This window comes from Amblyomma americanum, chromosome 1, assembly GCF_052857255.1.
Source record: "Amblyomma americanum isolate KBUSLIRL-KWMA chromosome 1, ASM5285725v1, whole genome shotgun sequence".
Classification (NCBI taxonomy): domain Eukaryota; kingdom Metazoa; phylum Arthropoda; class Arachnida; order Ixodida; family Ixodidae; genus Amblyomma; species Amblyomma americanum.
In genome coordinates this window covers 554382426-554398820 of record NC_135497.1, presented here as the reverse complement: position 1 = coordinate 554398820, position 16395 = coordinate 554382426, and the positions used below count along the sequence as shown (strand labels likewise).

Here is a 16395-nt window from a genome sequence, read left to right as displayed (position 1 = left end):
TGGCCGGGTTCCTGTCGCATTTTGTTTCGCGCGACCAGCGGGACTGGGACTTGTGGCTCCCGTATGCAATGTTTGCCTACAATTCCGCAGCACACGAGAGCACGGGCGAATCGCCATTCTTTCTTCTCTACGGCCGAGACCCGGACCAGCCTAGTGAAGTGCCAGAGGGCCCCCGTCGTGTCCCATACGCTTCACTGGACGACTATAAGGTTGAGCTAGAATCGCGCTTGCAAGTGGCGAGGGACATCGCAAAGGAGTCCTTAAAGAAAGCGGCGAAGCGCAGGAAGGAGGTGCACGATCGCAGTGCTAGAGACGCGCCGTTTGATGTGGGGGACAGCGTGTACATTGAAAACTGCCAAAGGCAGATTGGGCTAGCTCGTAAGTTCCAGACGAAGTGGAGAGGACCGTGCGAGGTTGTCGAGAAGCTTTCTCCGGTAAACTTCAGAGTCCGAGACGTGAACCGGCGCTTGATAAGGATACACGCAAATCGCCTCAAGTCGGCACTGGTTCAGTATTCACGAAATGAGGAAAGGGAAAGCGCGGATTTTGATGGGGACAGAAGTGAAGCGGAGCGCGCAGATAGTTCGCAAGAAACGCCCTCTCCTGCATTTGTTCGGCAGGCGCCCGAGGTGACGGCCGGAATGCCACCGGATTTACTTCATGCATTGCTAGAAGAAGAAGCGCGCGAGGTTGCCGCGCAGATAACGTCAGGAGAGGCTCCTGCCACGAGCCCTCGCGAGTCCCAAAGCAGACAAAGGGGCACAGACTTACTTAGTATGACTCATGAAGGCCGATATCCGCTGCGAAATCGGAAAGCTAAGTCGGACTAATGGCGTAAACAGAGCGGAGTTGTGAACTGGTTAGAATTGTGTAATGCCGCAGCTCATAACATTGCTATGTGCTTATGTGTTAAGTTATCGGAGTTGGTAGTTAAACCTTTCTGTCATTAAGTAACACCTTCACAGGAGAGCATGCGGAGCGCATGCAGAACCTGCCCTACTTCCTTTCGCTATCTATATTTTTGTCTGTGCCGTGATCGTGCTAGAAGTGGGAGCTCCTTTGTAACCGTGGTAAATTTATTTCGTCCAGTTTGGACTAGAAAGGAGAGGCTTGGGTGCTGAGTTTCATGTTTATCTTTAAAAGAAGATCAGTGCTGCCCCTGGAGACGCCAGTTATGACAGCGGAGGCATATGGTGTTGTGCAGTGGTGTTGAGTGCAGCGAAAAGTGTTTTGTCGGACGCACTGTGCGAGGCGATTCAGAAAGACAAGGGGAGCTGCGTGGACTCAAATGTTCGGAGAACATTCTTCTGGAGGGTGAGCGAGTGTGACATTCCTTGTGTGCTACGAGGTACATTCCTTGTGTGTGCATCGAGTTGGGGCTAAGGCCGCCCCTCTTTTCCAGCTGCATACCTTTGCAGAAGACAGGACGCCGGCACATGCGGAAACCGAGAGCCCCCGAGTACATACGGGGAACGAAAATTGTCGCTTGACGCACGTACCCCCCCCCCCCCCTTTCGACGTGGGCTATCGCCGGGAAGGCACCCACAGCTTCCCGCCGTGCCTCGTGAACAAAAGCGCATTCCCAGGAGGGCCGTGACGGACACCTGTCATGGCGGACAGGCAAGACTCGCCAAGAATGTGGGAAGACAGGGGCGACCCTTAATCTGGTTTCCCGGAGCGACAGACGAACCCCTTCATGCTTATTAGCTGTGTCCCGCCGTCGGTAGCCCGGCAGCATCGTGGGCCCTTTCGCCCCCTCCTCTGTTGCTGACGGGCGACGCGGACCGATGGTGGGTGGCGGTATGCATGCATGGGGCAAGGATTAGCTCCGAAGGGAGAGCCTGTGGATACTCTCACTTGAGAGAGAGTTGTGGCGTTTTTGTTTATTTAGTTTGTGTTGTTAACAAGACTCTGGGTTCGAGGCTAAGCCCAACCCAAGGGGTTGTCCCCATCTCGCATGTTATTTTTGATTGGAGAATTGATGCTTTGGGCGGGCCACTGAAAATGACCGCCCTTAGTCCTTTGTTAATCAAGTGCTTAAAAGCGCATGTAAACGGATGCAGTCCAGTCTGAGCTGGGGCTCCATGCTTAGCATGTAATGTGATGCTACTTAGGCACTAACCTGCCCGGTCGATGAGTAAAGTAGTGCAAAGTTTGTTCTTTTGTAAATTCAGTTCTGCTTTTTCCAGTTTAACTCTCTGTATATGTATGTTGTAAAATTATGCTCTGCTGTCATCATCTACAAGCTCGCCTCCTGTTCATCTTCCAAGCCGAACGACACTAGAGGAAGGGTTTGTGAACCATCCTCGAAGAAACGGACGACTATTGAAATTCTACTGCATGGTCGCTCAGGACGACATCGTTCGCCAAGAGGGCCTTCAGCGCCGAAGCCCGACGGCGTGCAGCTTCTGCCAGCAACCGCTCGAGCCCAACTCCGGAGCCACTCCATCGGCCCCATGAAGTCGTCGGCACGTAAGCTCGGACGCCCCAGCCTCTGAATCTTAATCATGTATGATTATTGAATATATCTGTTTGTTTAAACTGAGCCATACGGTGTCTCTTTGCCTCTCCGTCCCGTGTGGACCTGCGCATTATGGGGGTCATCACACTGCTAGTAGTGTTTTGGTCATGCATTAATACTGTTTACGGAATATCCTGGCGATGACATTGTTCCAGTATTACATCTTTAGCAGAGCAAAGTTCCGGGCTAGTTGTTAATGCATTTAAAAGGAAGAAACTGCGCGGTGAGACACGGACACACGAAGAAACGACACACACGAGCGCTGACTCAAAAGTGAAATTTTATTCTGATGGAAAGACGCTTAAATAGAAAACCTTGAGAGGGTGGGTAACAGGGCTGCTGCAGCGATAACCGGCAAATGCGTCACAAGATGGCAAAAAACAGGGAACAAAAGAGAAATAAGCGATAAAAAGACTGTGTAAAGAGCCGCGAAAAGTTGGTCAGGTAACAAGAAGAAAAACAATGAAAAGTTACCCAACAAGGCGGGGAATGCTTTAAAATCATGAAGGAGAAAGAATACAAGTGAATACATAAAAAAGTGTAGAAGGTAAAAGCTTTAAAAACGTGACAAAAAGGGGGAACTAAAAGAGCTAAAATCTTGTAAGACGCTGCGGAGGATAAAACAAGATAAAGGCAGTACCAACGAAGGATCGGTTAAATTGTATGTGGCACACGAGAAACCTTAGGTGTTCGTCAAGTCACCCAGAAAATTCGGCTCTTTTCTTGACAAGGAGAGCAATGGAGTGCTGTCACCACTTCGCGCACTTTTGCGTGCGCTCCCAGACACCCTTAGAGCGTGTGGGGGTAGCGGCCTCGGTCACAGAGGAGATGCCCTCGACTCGGCGTGGCAAACTCACCCGGAGACCAGCTACCAAGTGAGAAGGGGTTGGTCGTTTGGTGCCCAGCTTTTGCCGGTCGCAAGCCAGAGAATGGGTCGGAGCCGAAGGATCACAAAACAAAACAAGGTTTACACAGCTAAAAGACGATACAGAGGAATTTACAATAACTCGTACGACCACATACAAAGTGATTCACAAATACAATGCAACTCATGCAAAGTCACAATAGAGAGAGGTACAATTCAACGAAATCTTCGCGCCTAAAGTGCACGAACACAGAGAGAGAAACAAACAAAACACGATTTGTTCACCGGGCACTGCGACAGTCCGACGACCTGAGGAGCTCGAAGGGGCCGTCGCGCAGACTGGCGCACGTTGCCTCGCTGGTCCGTCCTTGGCTGGTCGAGAGGTGTTCTCCCGGGAGTAGAGCGGCCGCGCTTCTCGAAAGCTTGAACGGCGGCTCGGGTGGTTGCAGCCCTCCATTTATAGGCGCGGACCGCGTCTGTTTGTTCTTCGCGCCAAGGCAGGCGCGCACATACACGCAGCTTCATCCGCACAAACTCCTTCTCCTCCTTGCGCCGGGCGCGGGACCCCATTGGTCGAGCGCGGAAACCACCTTCTAGAACAATCTAGGTCATTCGCGGCAAGCCGAGTCATCGGTGCCGGAGCGAAGGGGGGGGGTATCACTTTGGTGCACAAAAAGTTACCCCCTTTCCGCCAACTACAAGCAAAAACTTCTCCAACGTTCGAGAAAAATCGACGCCGCGTGTGTCTATGTTTACTTTGGCGCCCCGCCGGCGAGCTGAGTGAAAAGCACCGTGCGCTCCGGGGTTCTTCTCCCGCTGTTTTTTTTTTTGTTTTACTTTATCGCGCGCGGGCGCGATTGCTTAGGCGCAGCGCCGGTTTGTTTCGAAGATGCGCCGAATTTTGTGACACTGCCCCTTCCTTTAAGAATATTGTGCAACAATATTGCTACGGACGCTGGGAGGACGACGAAGTGGTTGGTAACGAAGACGACGCTGAGGTGCGCGCTTGTGTGCTGACAGTCTACTCCAAGCCATCGGTTCCTTGCGTAGCAGGTTACCTCTGCTCTTTCTACTGCTGCTTCTAGCCGCCACGTATCATTTGGTGGAGGTTGCTAAATTCGATCCCCGACCTCAAGCTGGCTCTCCGTCGTGTCCGCCGTCTCGCCAACATGTCTACCGAGTCCGAGCCATCTCCCTCTCCGTCAACACCGCCAGCGGTCGTCGTCGCCCACCACCGCGAACCGGGCACGTTCTGCGGCACAGACGACGTTGATGTGGACGACTGGCTGGCCCTTTACGAACGCGTCAGCACGCACAACAGGTGGGATCCAACGCTGAGGCTCGCTAATGTGATATTTTACCTGACCGGCACCGCGAGAGTGTGGTTCGAAACCCACGAAGATGACTTGACCTCATGGGACATATGTAAGCAGAAGCTCCGCGACCTCTTCGGAAAACCCATCGGCCGCCAACTCGCCGCCAAGAAGGCACTCGCGTCCCGCGCCCAAACTTCCTCCGAGCCATACATAGCCTACATACAAGACGTCCTCGCCTTGTGCCGTAAAGTTGATAAAGACATGTCCGAAGCAGATCGAGTTGGCCACATACTGAAAGGCATTGCCGACGATGCCTTTAATCTGCTTCTATGCAAAGACTGTTCCACGGTCGCTTCTGTTCTTGAGGTGTGCCGCCGTTTCGAGCAAGCCAAACACCGGCGCATTTCTCACCGTTTTGACCGGCTGCCGAACACTGCTGCTAGCTCCTCCTGTGAAGATCTGCTAACATTGCGGCAGCCTTCCGACCCGGCTAACTTAACCCGTATAGTGCGCCGCGAACTGGAGGAAATGACGCCCGCTGTTTCTTCCTTGCCACTGCCGGACAACACCTTGGCCCTCATCCAAGCCGTCGTTCGCCAGGAGGTTGCGAACTTGGCCGTCCCTTCTCCTCGCGTCGTGGACAACGCTCATGCCAGCCCGGACCCTCCAGTGATCGCAGCTGCCACTTACAGTCGCAGCTTCTCGCCTCGGTACCGATATCGCAATCCTGCCGAATGGCGTACCTCTGATGACAGGCCGATCTGTTTTACCTGCTCTCGCGTCGGACACATCTCCCGTCACTGCCGCAGCCGTTGGTCCCCGCCACCTCGCCCCTACTCCTTCGTCGACCGCCGCAACGACTACGGCCCGCACCGCTTCACACCACGACCCGATCCGCTCCCTGACGAGCCCGCTCCGCACGCTCGTGGGTCCAGCCGCTCACCTTCCCCATTATGCCGCCGCTCCCGTTCTCCTCCCACACGCCGCAGCCCGTCTCCTTCGACCTCCCGCCATTTCTCGGAAAACTAGCCGATGCAGAACCCGGAGGTGACGCTGCATCATTGACCCGGCCTGAAAATCCTCTCTTGACCCCCGCTGCCCAACGTAATCTCTTGAATGTTCTCGTGGATGGTGTCCCGGTCCTTGCCCTCATTGATACTGGCGCCCAAGTGTCTGTCCTGAGCTCTTCTTTGCGCCGCCGTCTGAAGAAAGTTTTAACGCCTGCCGCCATGTCCACGGTTCGCGTTGCCGATGGCAGCCCCGCTACCGTGATTGGAATGTGCACTGCGAGAGTCAGCATTGCCGGGCGTCATATACCCGTTCTGTTCACCGTCCTGACCCGGTGCCCTCAGGACATAATCCTTGGCCTTGACTTTTTAACCGCCGATTCAGCTCTTATTGACTGTTCCTCAGGCCTTCTTCGATTGGATCTGCCCCTGTGCAATGACGACTCCACCAGCTCACCTCGCCTTCAATCCACCGAGTTTGCTCGTCTCCCGCCACAAACTGCTGTCTACATCCCTCTGTCGCCTTCTCCTCCCGTCCCTGATGGAGACTACGTCGCCTGCCCTATCACCGATGTGATTCTGAATCGTAATGTCCTCTTTCCCCACACCATTGTCCACATCACCAACAACTGCACCTGCCTCCCTGTCCTCAGCCTGTCCCCTCAGGTACTTCCGACCGGCATTTCCCTTGCTGATCTGTCCCCATTGACCGATTGCACAATTTCTGTCCTGGCTCCTGACCCAACGACTGCCGTCTCCAATGTCCCTACATCGCAACCCTCCCGTGAGGACTCTATTTCCCGGATGATCGCGGCCGACCTGCCCTCTGCTGATTCTACAGCTCTTCACAGCCTTTTGTCCTCATACAGCGATATTTTTGACTTTGGGGACCGTCCCTTGGGTCAAACCTCTGTTGTCGCCCACCACATTGACACCGGCGAAGCCCGCCCTATTCACGGACGGCCCTATAGGGTCTCCCTCGCAGAGCGCCGTGTTATTCAGGCAGAGGTGAACAAGATGCTGGCCCGCAACATCATCGAGCCTTCGAGTAGTCCTTGGGCGTCCCCTGTCGTGCTTGTTAAAAAGAAAGATCAAACCTGGCGATTCTGCGTCGATTACCGCCATCTGAACGCCGTCACAAAGAAAGACGTCTACCCTTTGCCCCGAATTGACGACGCTCTCGACTGCTTGCACGGCGCCAGTTACTTTTCCTCCATCGATCTTCGCTCAGGGTACTGGCAGATCGCTGTCGATGAACGGGATCGGGAGAAAACCGCCTTTGTCACCCCGGACGGCCTGTACCAGTTTAAAGTCATGCCTTTCGGCCTGTGCAATGCCCCTGCGACCTTCGAGCGCATGATGGACTCCCTCCTGCGCGGTTTTAAGTGGACGACATGCCTCTGCTACTTAGATGACGTGATTGTTTTTTCGTCCACATTCCAAAGCCACCTGCATCGCCTTTCAGCCATCCTTGCCGTCTTCCGCCGCGCTGGTCTTCAGCTGAACTCGAAGAAATGTACCTTCGGCCGCCGTCAGCTCAAGCTCCTTGGCCACTTGGTCGATGCTGCTGGGATCCAACCCGACCCCGACAAAGTCCGCGCCGTGCGTTCATTTCCTACTCCGCGCTCCTCCGGTGATGTGCGCAGCTTTCTCGGCCTACGTTCCTATTTCCGCCGGTTCATCCAGAACTTTGCGGAAATAGCCCGACCTCTTACCACGCTCCTCAAGAAGGACATCCCGTTCTCTTGGGGACCCCCCCAAGCTGACGCCTTCAGAGCCCTTATCAGTGCCCTCACTGCTCCACCTGTGTTGGCGCACTTTGATCCTTCAGCCCCTACGGACTTCGGACCGATGCGAGCGGCCATGACATTGGTGCCCTACTTGCTCAGCGGCAACGCAACAAGCTTCGCGTTATTGCGTATGCCAGCCGTCTCCTTTCTGTGTCAGAGCGCAACTATTCTATCACCGAGCGGGAATGCCTCGCTCTGGTTTGGGCTATTTTTAAATTCCGCCCTTACCTGTTTGAGCACCCTTTCTCTGTTATCACGGGTCACCACGCCTTATGCTGGCTTTCTTCGCTCAAAGACCCTACTGGCCGGCTGGGGCGCTGGGCTCTTCGCCTTCAAGAGTACACATTTTGTGTCGTCCACAAGTCCGGCCGCTTGCACCAGGACGCGGATTGCTTGTCCCGTTACCCTGTCGATCCGCCTTCCTCCAACGAATGCGAGGCTGACACCTGCGTCTTATCCATCTCGGCCTTCCGCAACATTGCGCAAGAACAGCGCTTGGATTCGTCGCTACGTTCCGCCTCACTGCCAACCGCTGTGATGCGTCCCTCGCCCCGTTTGTGCTCCATGAGAACGTCCTCTACCGGCGCAATATGCGGCCTGACGGCGCTGACCTCTTGCTCGTGGTCCCTCAACACCTGCGCAGCAGCGTCCTTGAACAGCTTCATGACGTTCCCACGGTCGGTCATCTTGGAGTCTCCCGCACCTAAGACAGCGTGCGCCGCCGCTTCTTTTGGCCCGGTCTATACCGTTCTGTCCGCCGTTATGTGGCCGCTTGCGAACTGTGCCAACGGCGGAAGACGCCCTCGGTTCTCCCTCCCGGGCACCTTCAGCTAGCCGATTCCCATCCCCGTAGACCCGTTTTCCCGTGTCGGCCTCGACCTGCTCGGCCCTTTTCCGGTGTCTTCTATGGGAAACAAATGGATCGCGGTCGCGACGGACTACTCCACGCGCTACGCTATTACTCGAGCGATCCCAACCAGCTGCGCAACTGATGTCGCTGACTTTCTCCTGCACGACGTCATACTCCACCACGGTGCTCCCCGTCACCTGCTCACCGATCGCGGTCGCTGCTTTCTTTCCAAAGTGGTCGCCGAACTCCTCCGCTCCTGCTCCGTCCGTCATCAATTCGCCACGGCCTACCATCCGCAGACGAACGGCCTCATTGAACGTCTGAACCGTACCCTCACCTACATGATTTCCATGTACGTCTCCGACCATCACCGCGACTGGGATATTAGCCTCCCATTTGTTACATTCGCCTACAATTCTACGCGTCACGATACAGCCGGTTTCTCCCCTTTTTACCTTCTCTTTGGCCGCGATCCTTTGCAGCCCTTCGACAGTGTACTGCCCGCCACCGCCTCCACGAGTCCTTACGCTCGGGACGCCATCGCTCGCGCCGACGCTGCCCGTCTTGTCGCCCGCCAGCGGCTGTCGGCCTTCCAAGTCAATCAGAAACGACGTCATGACTGTCGCCGTCGTGAAGTCACGTACTCTCCTGGCTCCCTTGTGTTACTCTGGATCCCTTCCCGCCGTGTGGGCCTTTGTGAAAAACTGCTTCCCCGATATACCGGCCCTTATCGGGTCGTACGTCCGGTGACCGCGGTGACGTACGAGATCACCCCGCTACATCCGCCATCTCCGCCCGCTGCACCCCGCACCGACATCGTCCATGTGTCCCGCCTCAAACCTTACAACTCGCCGTCTAGCTGGCCTGAGTAGTGCGCACCGGGACGATGCTTTTGCCGCGAGGGGGGGGTCATGCTACGGACGCTGGGAGGACGACGAAGTGGTTGGTAACGAAGACGACGCTGAGGTGCGCGCTTGTGTGCTGAGAGTCTACTCCAAGCCATCGGTTCCTTGCGTAGCAGGTTACCTCTGCTCTTTCTACTGCTGCTTCTAGCCGCCGCGTATCAATATTCACAAAACACAAAATTCGTGCGCACATGCTTGCGCTCACAATCTATTTTGCGGACGTTAGAATACATACATTCAATCATGTTCTAACATATATGGCACTTGACAATAGGCACAATGTACTTCAACACATACCGCAACTCGGCAGCACATCAGTACAACACAAGGAGGAAACACACAAGCTCAAGGTATTCCTGCGCCAATATTTCCACATTCGGCGTATGAAGTCGGTTCGGCATAAACTTGCCCCGCCCAAGATTTCGGAAGCCTTTGTGGCTCGCTTTCTAACGCGACTCTGGGTTTTCTATCTGTCGCGCGTTCTGCTCGCTTTCCTCTTTCTACAGAGGTTCCTCTTCCGAACGCGGTTCTGTCTCTGCTTCCTACTTGTATTCATCTGTGTGTTTCTGCTCAGACTTCGAGCCCTTCCTCATTTCCTTCGGCTAGGGCATCTGTTATCAACAGCTTTTAGGCCAGTTCGCTCATATCGCCTCCACTTGTGTGTTTCTTCTCTGCGCGTGCTCTTCTCTTTCCGCTTCCACACGGAGTCGCTTCTGAAAGTTGGGCTCGTTCGTCGCAGCTTTTTTTTCATTTTGCTGTGATGTTTTTGCAGCTTGCTTGCACCCGACTCTGCTTTCTTCACGTTGGTTCTCTTTGTGACCTTGCCACGTGTAGCGTGCTGAGGGCACGGCTCACCGGAATTTGGAGTCGCATTCTCCTTTGTTTTCAATTCCGCTTCAGGTGATTCGTTCTTGGGCTCGTGGGACACTCACTTTCCTGAGAAAGCGACAATCCGGTCTGGTCTTCACTCTAACTTCAGCTGCAGGAACTGGCCGTTCCTCGACCAAACCATCACTAGTGCTGCAGATGTCACTAGTGGCACTAGTTACAACCTCTTCCGTGCTTGCTGACAACTCAGACAAGTTAGTCTTCCACCCGGCCTCTCCGGGGGTGGGCTCCACAGGCGGCCTGACGTTGTTCAAACGCCGAACTTCAGCAAGCTTCTTAGCAAGGATTGCATACTCTCTTTGAAATTCTCGTCCTCGCTCCAAGGCGAGCTTTGCTGCTTCTTCTCGTCTTCTCTGCTATTCTCTCTTTCTTCTCGTTCCCTCTGTCTCTCTTTCTCGGCGGCTTCTCGAGCGCGCTGCCTTTCTTTCTCTCTTTCCTTTTCAGCCCTCTCTCTCTCCTCGTCCAGCCATTTTCGTAGTTCAGACCCGGACACACCCAGTTGGATTCCAACCTCAACAAGTTCCTTCAAGTTCATTATCGGACGCTGAACTTCTCAAGGGAAGAACTACCTCTACACGGTGAACCCCAATAACCGCTTCCGTGCGGCACCTCACAATATCGCTCTGCTGTTAAACCCTAGTTTACGACCTCTTCGTAAACTCCTTCCGACTCTTTCTCCGTTCTCAGAGCTTACAAAGCACCAAACGTCTTGTCGCGGACGCCAGAATATGTCACCACTTCGCGCACTTTTGCGTGCGCTCCCAGACACCCTTAGAGCGTGTGGGGGTAGCGGCCTCGGTCACAGAGGAGATGCCCTCGACTCGGCGTGGCAAACTCAGCCGGAGACCAGCTACCAAGTGAGAAGGGGTTGGTCGTTTGGTGCCCAGCTTTCGCCGGTCGCAAGCCAGAGAATGGGTCGGAGCCAAAGGTTCACAAAACAAAACAAGGTTTACACAGCTAAAAGACGATACAGAGGAATTTACAATAACTCGTACGACCACATACAAAGTGATTCACAAATACAATGCAACTCATGCAAAGTCACAATAGAGAGAGGTACAATTCAACGAAATCTTCGCACCTAAAGTGCACGAACACAGAGAGAGACAAACAAACAAAACACGATTTGTTCACCGGGCACTGCGACAGTCCGACGACCTGAGGAGCTCGAAGGGGCCGTCGCGCAGACTGGCGCACGTTGCCTCGCTGGTCCGTCCTTGGCTGGTCGAGTGGTGTTCTCCCGGGAGTCGAGCGGCCGCGCTTCTCGAAAGCTTGAACGGCGGCTCGGGTGGTTGCAGCCCTCCATTTATAGGCGCGGACCGCGTCTGTTTGTTCTTCGCGCCAAGGCAAGCGCGCACATTCACGCAGCTTTAACCGCACCAACTCCTTCCCTTTCTTCCGCCGGGCGCGCAACCCGATTGGTCGAGCGCGGAAACCACCTTCTAGAACAATCTAGGTCATTCGCGGCAAGCTTAGTCATCGGTGCCGGAGCGAAGGGGGGGGGGGGGGGTATCACTTTGGTGCACAAAAAGTTACCCCCTTTCCGCCAACTACAAGCAAAAACTTCTCCAACGTTCGAGAAAAATCGACGCCGCGCGTGTCTATGTTTACTTTGGCGCCCCGCCGGCGAGCTGAGTGAAAAGCACCGTGCGCTCCGGGGTTCTTCTCCCGCTGTTTTTTTTTTTGTTTTATTTTATCGCGCGCGGGCGCGATTGCTTAGGCGCAGCGCCGGTTTGTTTCGAAGATGCGCCGAATTTTGTGACAAGTGCTCACGCATTATTCACCAGCATGATGAATTTGGAGGGCTTCGACGATTTCCCTCGCCAACCTATCTCGTCCTCGGCGGATAGTGGTGCAGGGATTAAAGTCAGGGGTGCAAATTCTTTCGGAGTCGTTTTCTGTGATTTTGCACTTCTTACAGTGCTTAGCCAGGTGCCCAGAAATGGTTAAACTTTGTTTGGATGTTCTAACGTTCTTTTGATGTTCTCGGAGTCGGATATTGATACACCTTCCCGTTTAACCGATATACTTCTTCCCGCATGACGCTGGGACAGAGTAAATTATTCCTGAATCGCAGGGGACATGTTGGTCAGAGTATGCAACGCTACACCATCCGGGTTACAGCGGGGACTTTGGAACAGAGGGCGGAAAGCTTGTTGGGAGCCGAGAAGACGACATCCACGCCGGCGCGCTGTGCGACTTTCTTGAGACGATGGCTTATTGCGTGGAGGCAGGGCATTACCACAACATTTCTGCGCTTATCGTTTGAAGCAGCAGGTCCGACGTGCTGCCGGGACCTCTTGATCATGGAAACGGCTACGGATACAAGCCGACGTAAGAGGTAGCCTGCTGTTAAAAGGCGATCGGTCTGGTTATTTAAGCTGTCCAGGAAGCTCACATGATTTTTGCAGCGCGTTTTGGAAGCCCAATTTTAATATGCCCCGCTTGACAAGTTTTGTGTGGGCTGACGAAAAAGGCAGGAGTGCCTTCTTACCTCTAGGTTGGTAAGACCAGCAGGTGTGGTTATCTCTTTTTTTGTTCCTTTTCTTTTTTATCTTGTAACGCGACCTTGCTGATTGCCGGTTATCGCTGCAGCAGCCCTGTTACCCACCCTCTCATGTCTTGTATTTAAGCGTCTTTCCATCAGAATAAAAATTCAGTTTTGAGTCAGCTCTCGTATGTGTCGTTTCTTCGTGTGTTCATTTTTCATCGCGCTGTTTCTTCCTTTTAAATTAAATCTTTAAAGAGCCACATCTTATGTATTGTGCGTACTAGTGTTGGAATATGTAAGAATAGTTGTTTTCTTTTTCTGATATTGCCTTTAATCAACGCATTTGCACTGCTCTACTTTGTTGTGGATTCTTGGGCCTCGTCAAGGTGCCTGGAGCAGCTTTTTGCCCAACAGTTTCAAACATATATAGTGAAATAAAATTGAATGAATTTGAAAACATTGTGGGGCTCCAATATGCCGCACAAGTGCCGGACTGGTTGCATTGCGTTCGAATCTGTGTAACATCTATGGTCGGATACAATTTTCCCCGGATACAACCTTTCCCCGACAAAGGACCCCTTCCAGCCAATGGCGTCGGCCGATTTTCATGACCCTGCTAGCATGGTAGTGCGGGGAGGGGACCATCCCCTTTCATCTGCCACTCCCTGCAGAGTCACGCTAGCAGGGTCATGAGAATCGGCCGACGCCATTGGCTGGAAGGGGGCCCTTTGTCGGGAAAAGCCGCTTTGTTTTTTAGTTGCACACGACGATAGCACAGAAATTCTTGTTTCAACTGGAGCCAGCCATAATTCGAAACCGTCATCCAACACGTGTGGGCGTCTATGAAACGAAATGTGCGCAAAATCTCGTTGCAATGACTATACTATGTGGCAGAGCATAAGGGCGCACAACGAGGCTCTCGCGCTGTCACACGTATTCGGTGATTAACAGTACCCCTGAATTTTACAACCGCACATTTAATACGCGGGAAAGCGGAGCACACCCCTCTACGCTGTGCAGCAGCTGACCAGAGCCGTCATACACGAGCGGCTTCAGGACCGTCTCCTCGTGTACACCGACGGCTCAGTGGTCCGCGACAGCCGCGACAGTGGGCGGCTACCATACCCGCCCTGCGTCTGCACAGCCAGCAACACGCAGCCCTCCTGGGCTCCTCCACCACGGCGGAGCTGATGGGGATCCAGGCTGGGATTGGACCCCCTGCTCTCCATCGTCCCTCCGCCATCCAGGGGTGCTCTGCTGTGCGACTCCCGCACCACCCTCAGCCGCCTGCTGTGCAAGGGCCGTGGTACCCCACTAGTGCGCGGCATTCGCGCAAGCATCGAGTGCCTAGCGCAAAAAGGATGCGTTGTGCGTGCACAGTGGGTGCCCGGCCACTGCGGCATCGCTGGCAACGACCAGGCAGACGAACTCGCGACCGCCGCACACCAGCTACCTCCAAGTGATCTCCTCCTTGCACTGGAGCACGTGCGGGCGGTCATCCACGGCAATCTCCGTTCGGCAGCACCCCGACCCACGTATCGCCGGAGGTAAGTGCAACGCCAGCATCAACGGCTGCCGCGCAACGCGCAATGATCCTCCGCGCGCGTATCGGCTGCGTGTCGCCTGGGGAACGACGGGTGCGTCACGGACTCGCGGCGACCGATGTGTGTGATAGATGCGGTGCAGTGGAGACACTGGAGCACCTGCTCCTTCGCTGTGCCGCGTTCGCTGACGCTCTTCGTGATATGCTATTTTTTTATTAAACACTTACTGCTACTACTACTTCAATACGCCTGACTTGTTGACTGATTTTGAATTGGCTGCGACTCGACGGCTGCGCTCCCGGTGCGGCCGACTGCAGCATATGGTCGATGTTTGTCTCTTCAGACTGGTATGACTTGCTGGCAGTTCACCCTACAGCCCCGAAGATGCACTCTCACCTCACAAGTGGATCAAAATTAACGAATAAATGCGATACCTTTTGTAGTGCCCCGACCCAGCTCGCCAATGTCGAACTGAAGGCCTGCATAATTACTACTTTTACGCTGGCTTTCAAATTAAGGTCTCTTTATGCGTTTTCTTTTTAGTACAATACATTTGAAGCGCTATAATGATACCTTTGAGCTTTTTCTACGCTGGGTTATTGGTAGGGCACTGCAGATGTCATTAAGGTTGTATTACTCTATTGTATAGAGGACGGTTTCCGCACCAGTTCACATGTTAGTCTTTAAGAAGATGTCCGCTAATAGCATAACAACGGGAATTCTGAAATCTGACCTCGTGCCACTTTGCCCATTTTGGGCAAGACAGCCGAGGCAGCCGAGAAGCCTACATCATAACACAGAATAACTCAACGTGTCAGAGCGGACACCGCTGAGATAAGCAAGAATTACCCTCCTAGTTTATCATCATCATCATCAGCCTAGCTACGCCCACCGCAAGACAAAGGCCGCTCTTATATCCATTCAGCTAACCTTGTCCCGTGACCGCTAGCTGTGGCCGCCTCATGCCAATCCCATGCGTCCGTGGGGCTTTCTTCTGCCAGCCCCCGCTTGGAATCCACTGGTTACATTGCCTTCGCCTTACACGCCCCGGCCACGACCATTTCTTCCTCTTGGACGCCAAGGCACTGCGAAATACTATGCACTATTCTTCCTTTCGGCCATGACGCAGCTGGTTCTCTATATCACGCTAATTCGTGCTTCTGCGAGTGTTGATGAGAAAAAGATCGAGAAAATTGTGAGACTTTCATGGGAAACCAGTAGCACGAGGCGGACATGCACGCAGGATGCACTCACTCTGCGCAGCGGCCACCAGAAGACAGGCGGAGAGCAGAAGGCAGACCCGTCCCATGTCCCGACTGGTGGGTGACCAGTGGCATAGGGGACGCTTCTCTCGTCTTTTCCCCTTTAGTCGAAAGGCAGCCGCGCCTTAATTGCAGCGCTACCAATTACGCCGTAAGGGGCGAGGCAGAAAACACAAAACAGTCGCACCGCACGCGAAATTCCCGAGAGACCCAGGGCCAGAACAGGGTGGAGTTCTTGGACGTGACCGATCCCCGACGTCGCGTTGTTTCACACTGGCCGAGAGACCAGCGGGGGAGCGCGAGCATTCCTGGCCAATCGCGGGTATCGATGCTGCGTGACGTCACGCGGGCGAGCGCGAGGGCAGCGCTCACTGCGCTCATTCAGTGTGGGTTTAGCTTCATCCACCCACGATGCGAGAACGGGCGAAAGAAAAAACCCAGTGTCTTTTTGCAACATAATGGCTGCTGCCCTCACGATGGGCTATCGACGCGTTTCGCAATTAAGCGGACAGCACGTCCTTCCCCAGCGCACATTGTGGAGTAGTTTACGCTGCCACCTGGGTCGCTCGCTGTACGCGGCGGATCAATACTGTCCGGCGGAGATTCCAAACACGGGCCGCCCCTCACGTGGCAACGGCACGCGCGGGCGCCGAGACCAGAATGAAGCGCCGACGAAACATGCGTGACCTTCATCCTTCCACGCATGAAGGGTGCAAGAAACGCATTCCTATGGCTGCAATCTGCTGAGCAAGCACGCCTGAACACGGCGCGGGCTTACCGGGTGCCAGTGCAGCAATCTTATGCCGGGCCTGAGCTTGGGTCTCCGGCTTGGGTGCTGAACGGGTACTTTCACTGAAAGCTCGCTTCTTACTTTCTCAAGACGTTAACAAAGGACAGGGTCCCAACTTCTTAAATGTGCAGTCACGGGCAGAAAAATACGGACCACGCTTCGGCGG

At 54.2% G+C, this 16395-nt stretch overlaps 1 protein-coding gene across 1 annotated transcript in view; it reads right to left on the bottom strand.

Annotated features, from left to right (window-relative positions):
- Positions 1–15661, bottom strand: part of LOC144116342 (uncharacterized) — a 204246-nt gene extending 188585 nt beyond the window's left edge. Inside the window, exon 1 of the mRNA XM_077651088.1 lies at positions 15432–15661. Coding sequence (XP_077507214.1) covers positions 15432–15486 — 55 coding nt within the window. The 5' untranslated portion in view covers positions 15487–15661. The remainder of the gene's footprint in view (positions 1–15431) is intronic.
- Positions 15662–16395: the final 734 nt, after the last annotated feature.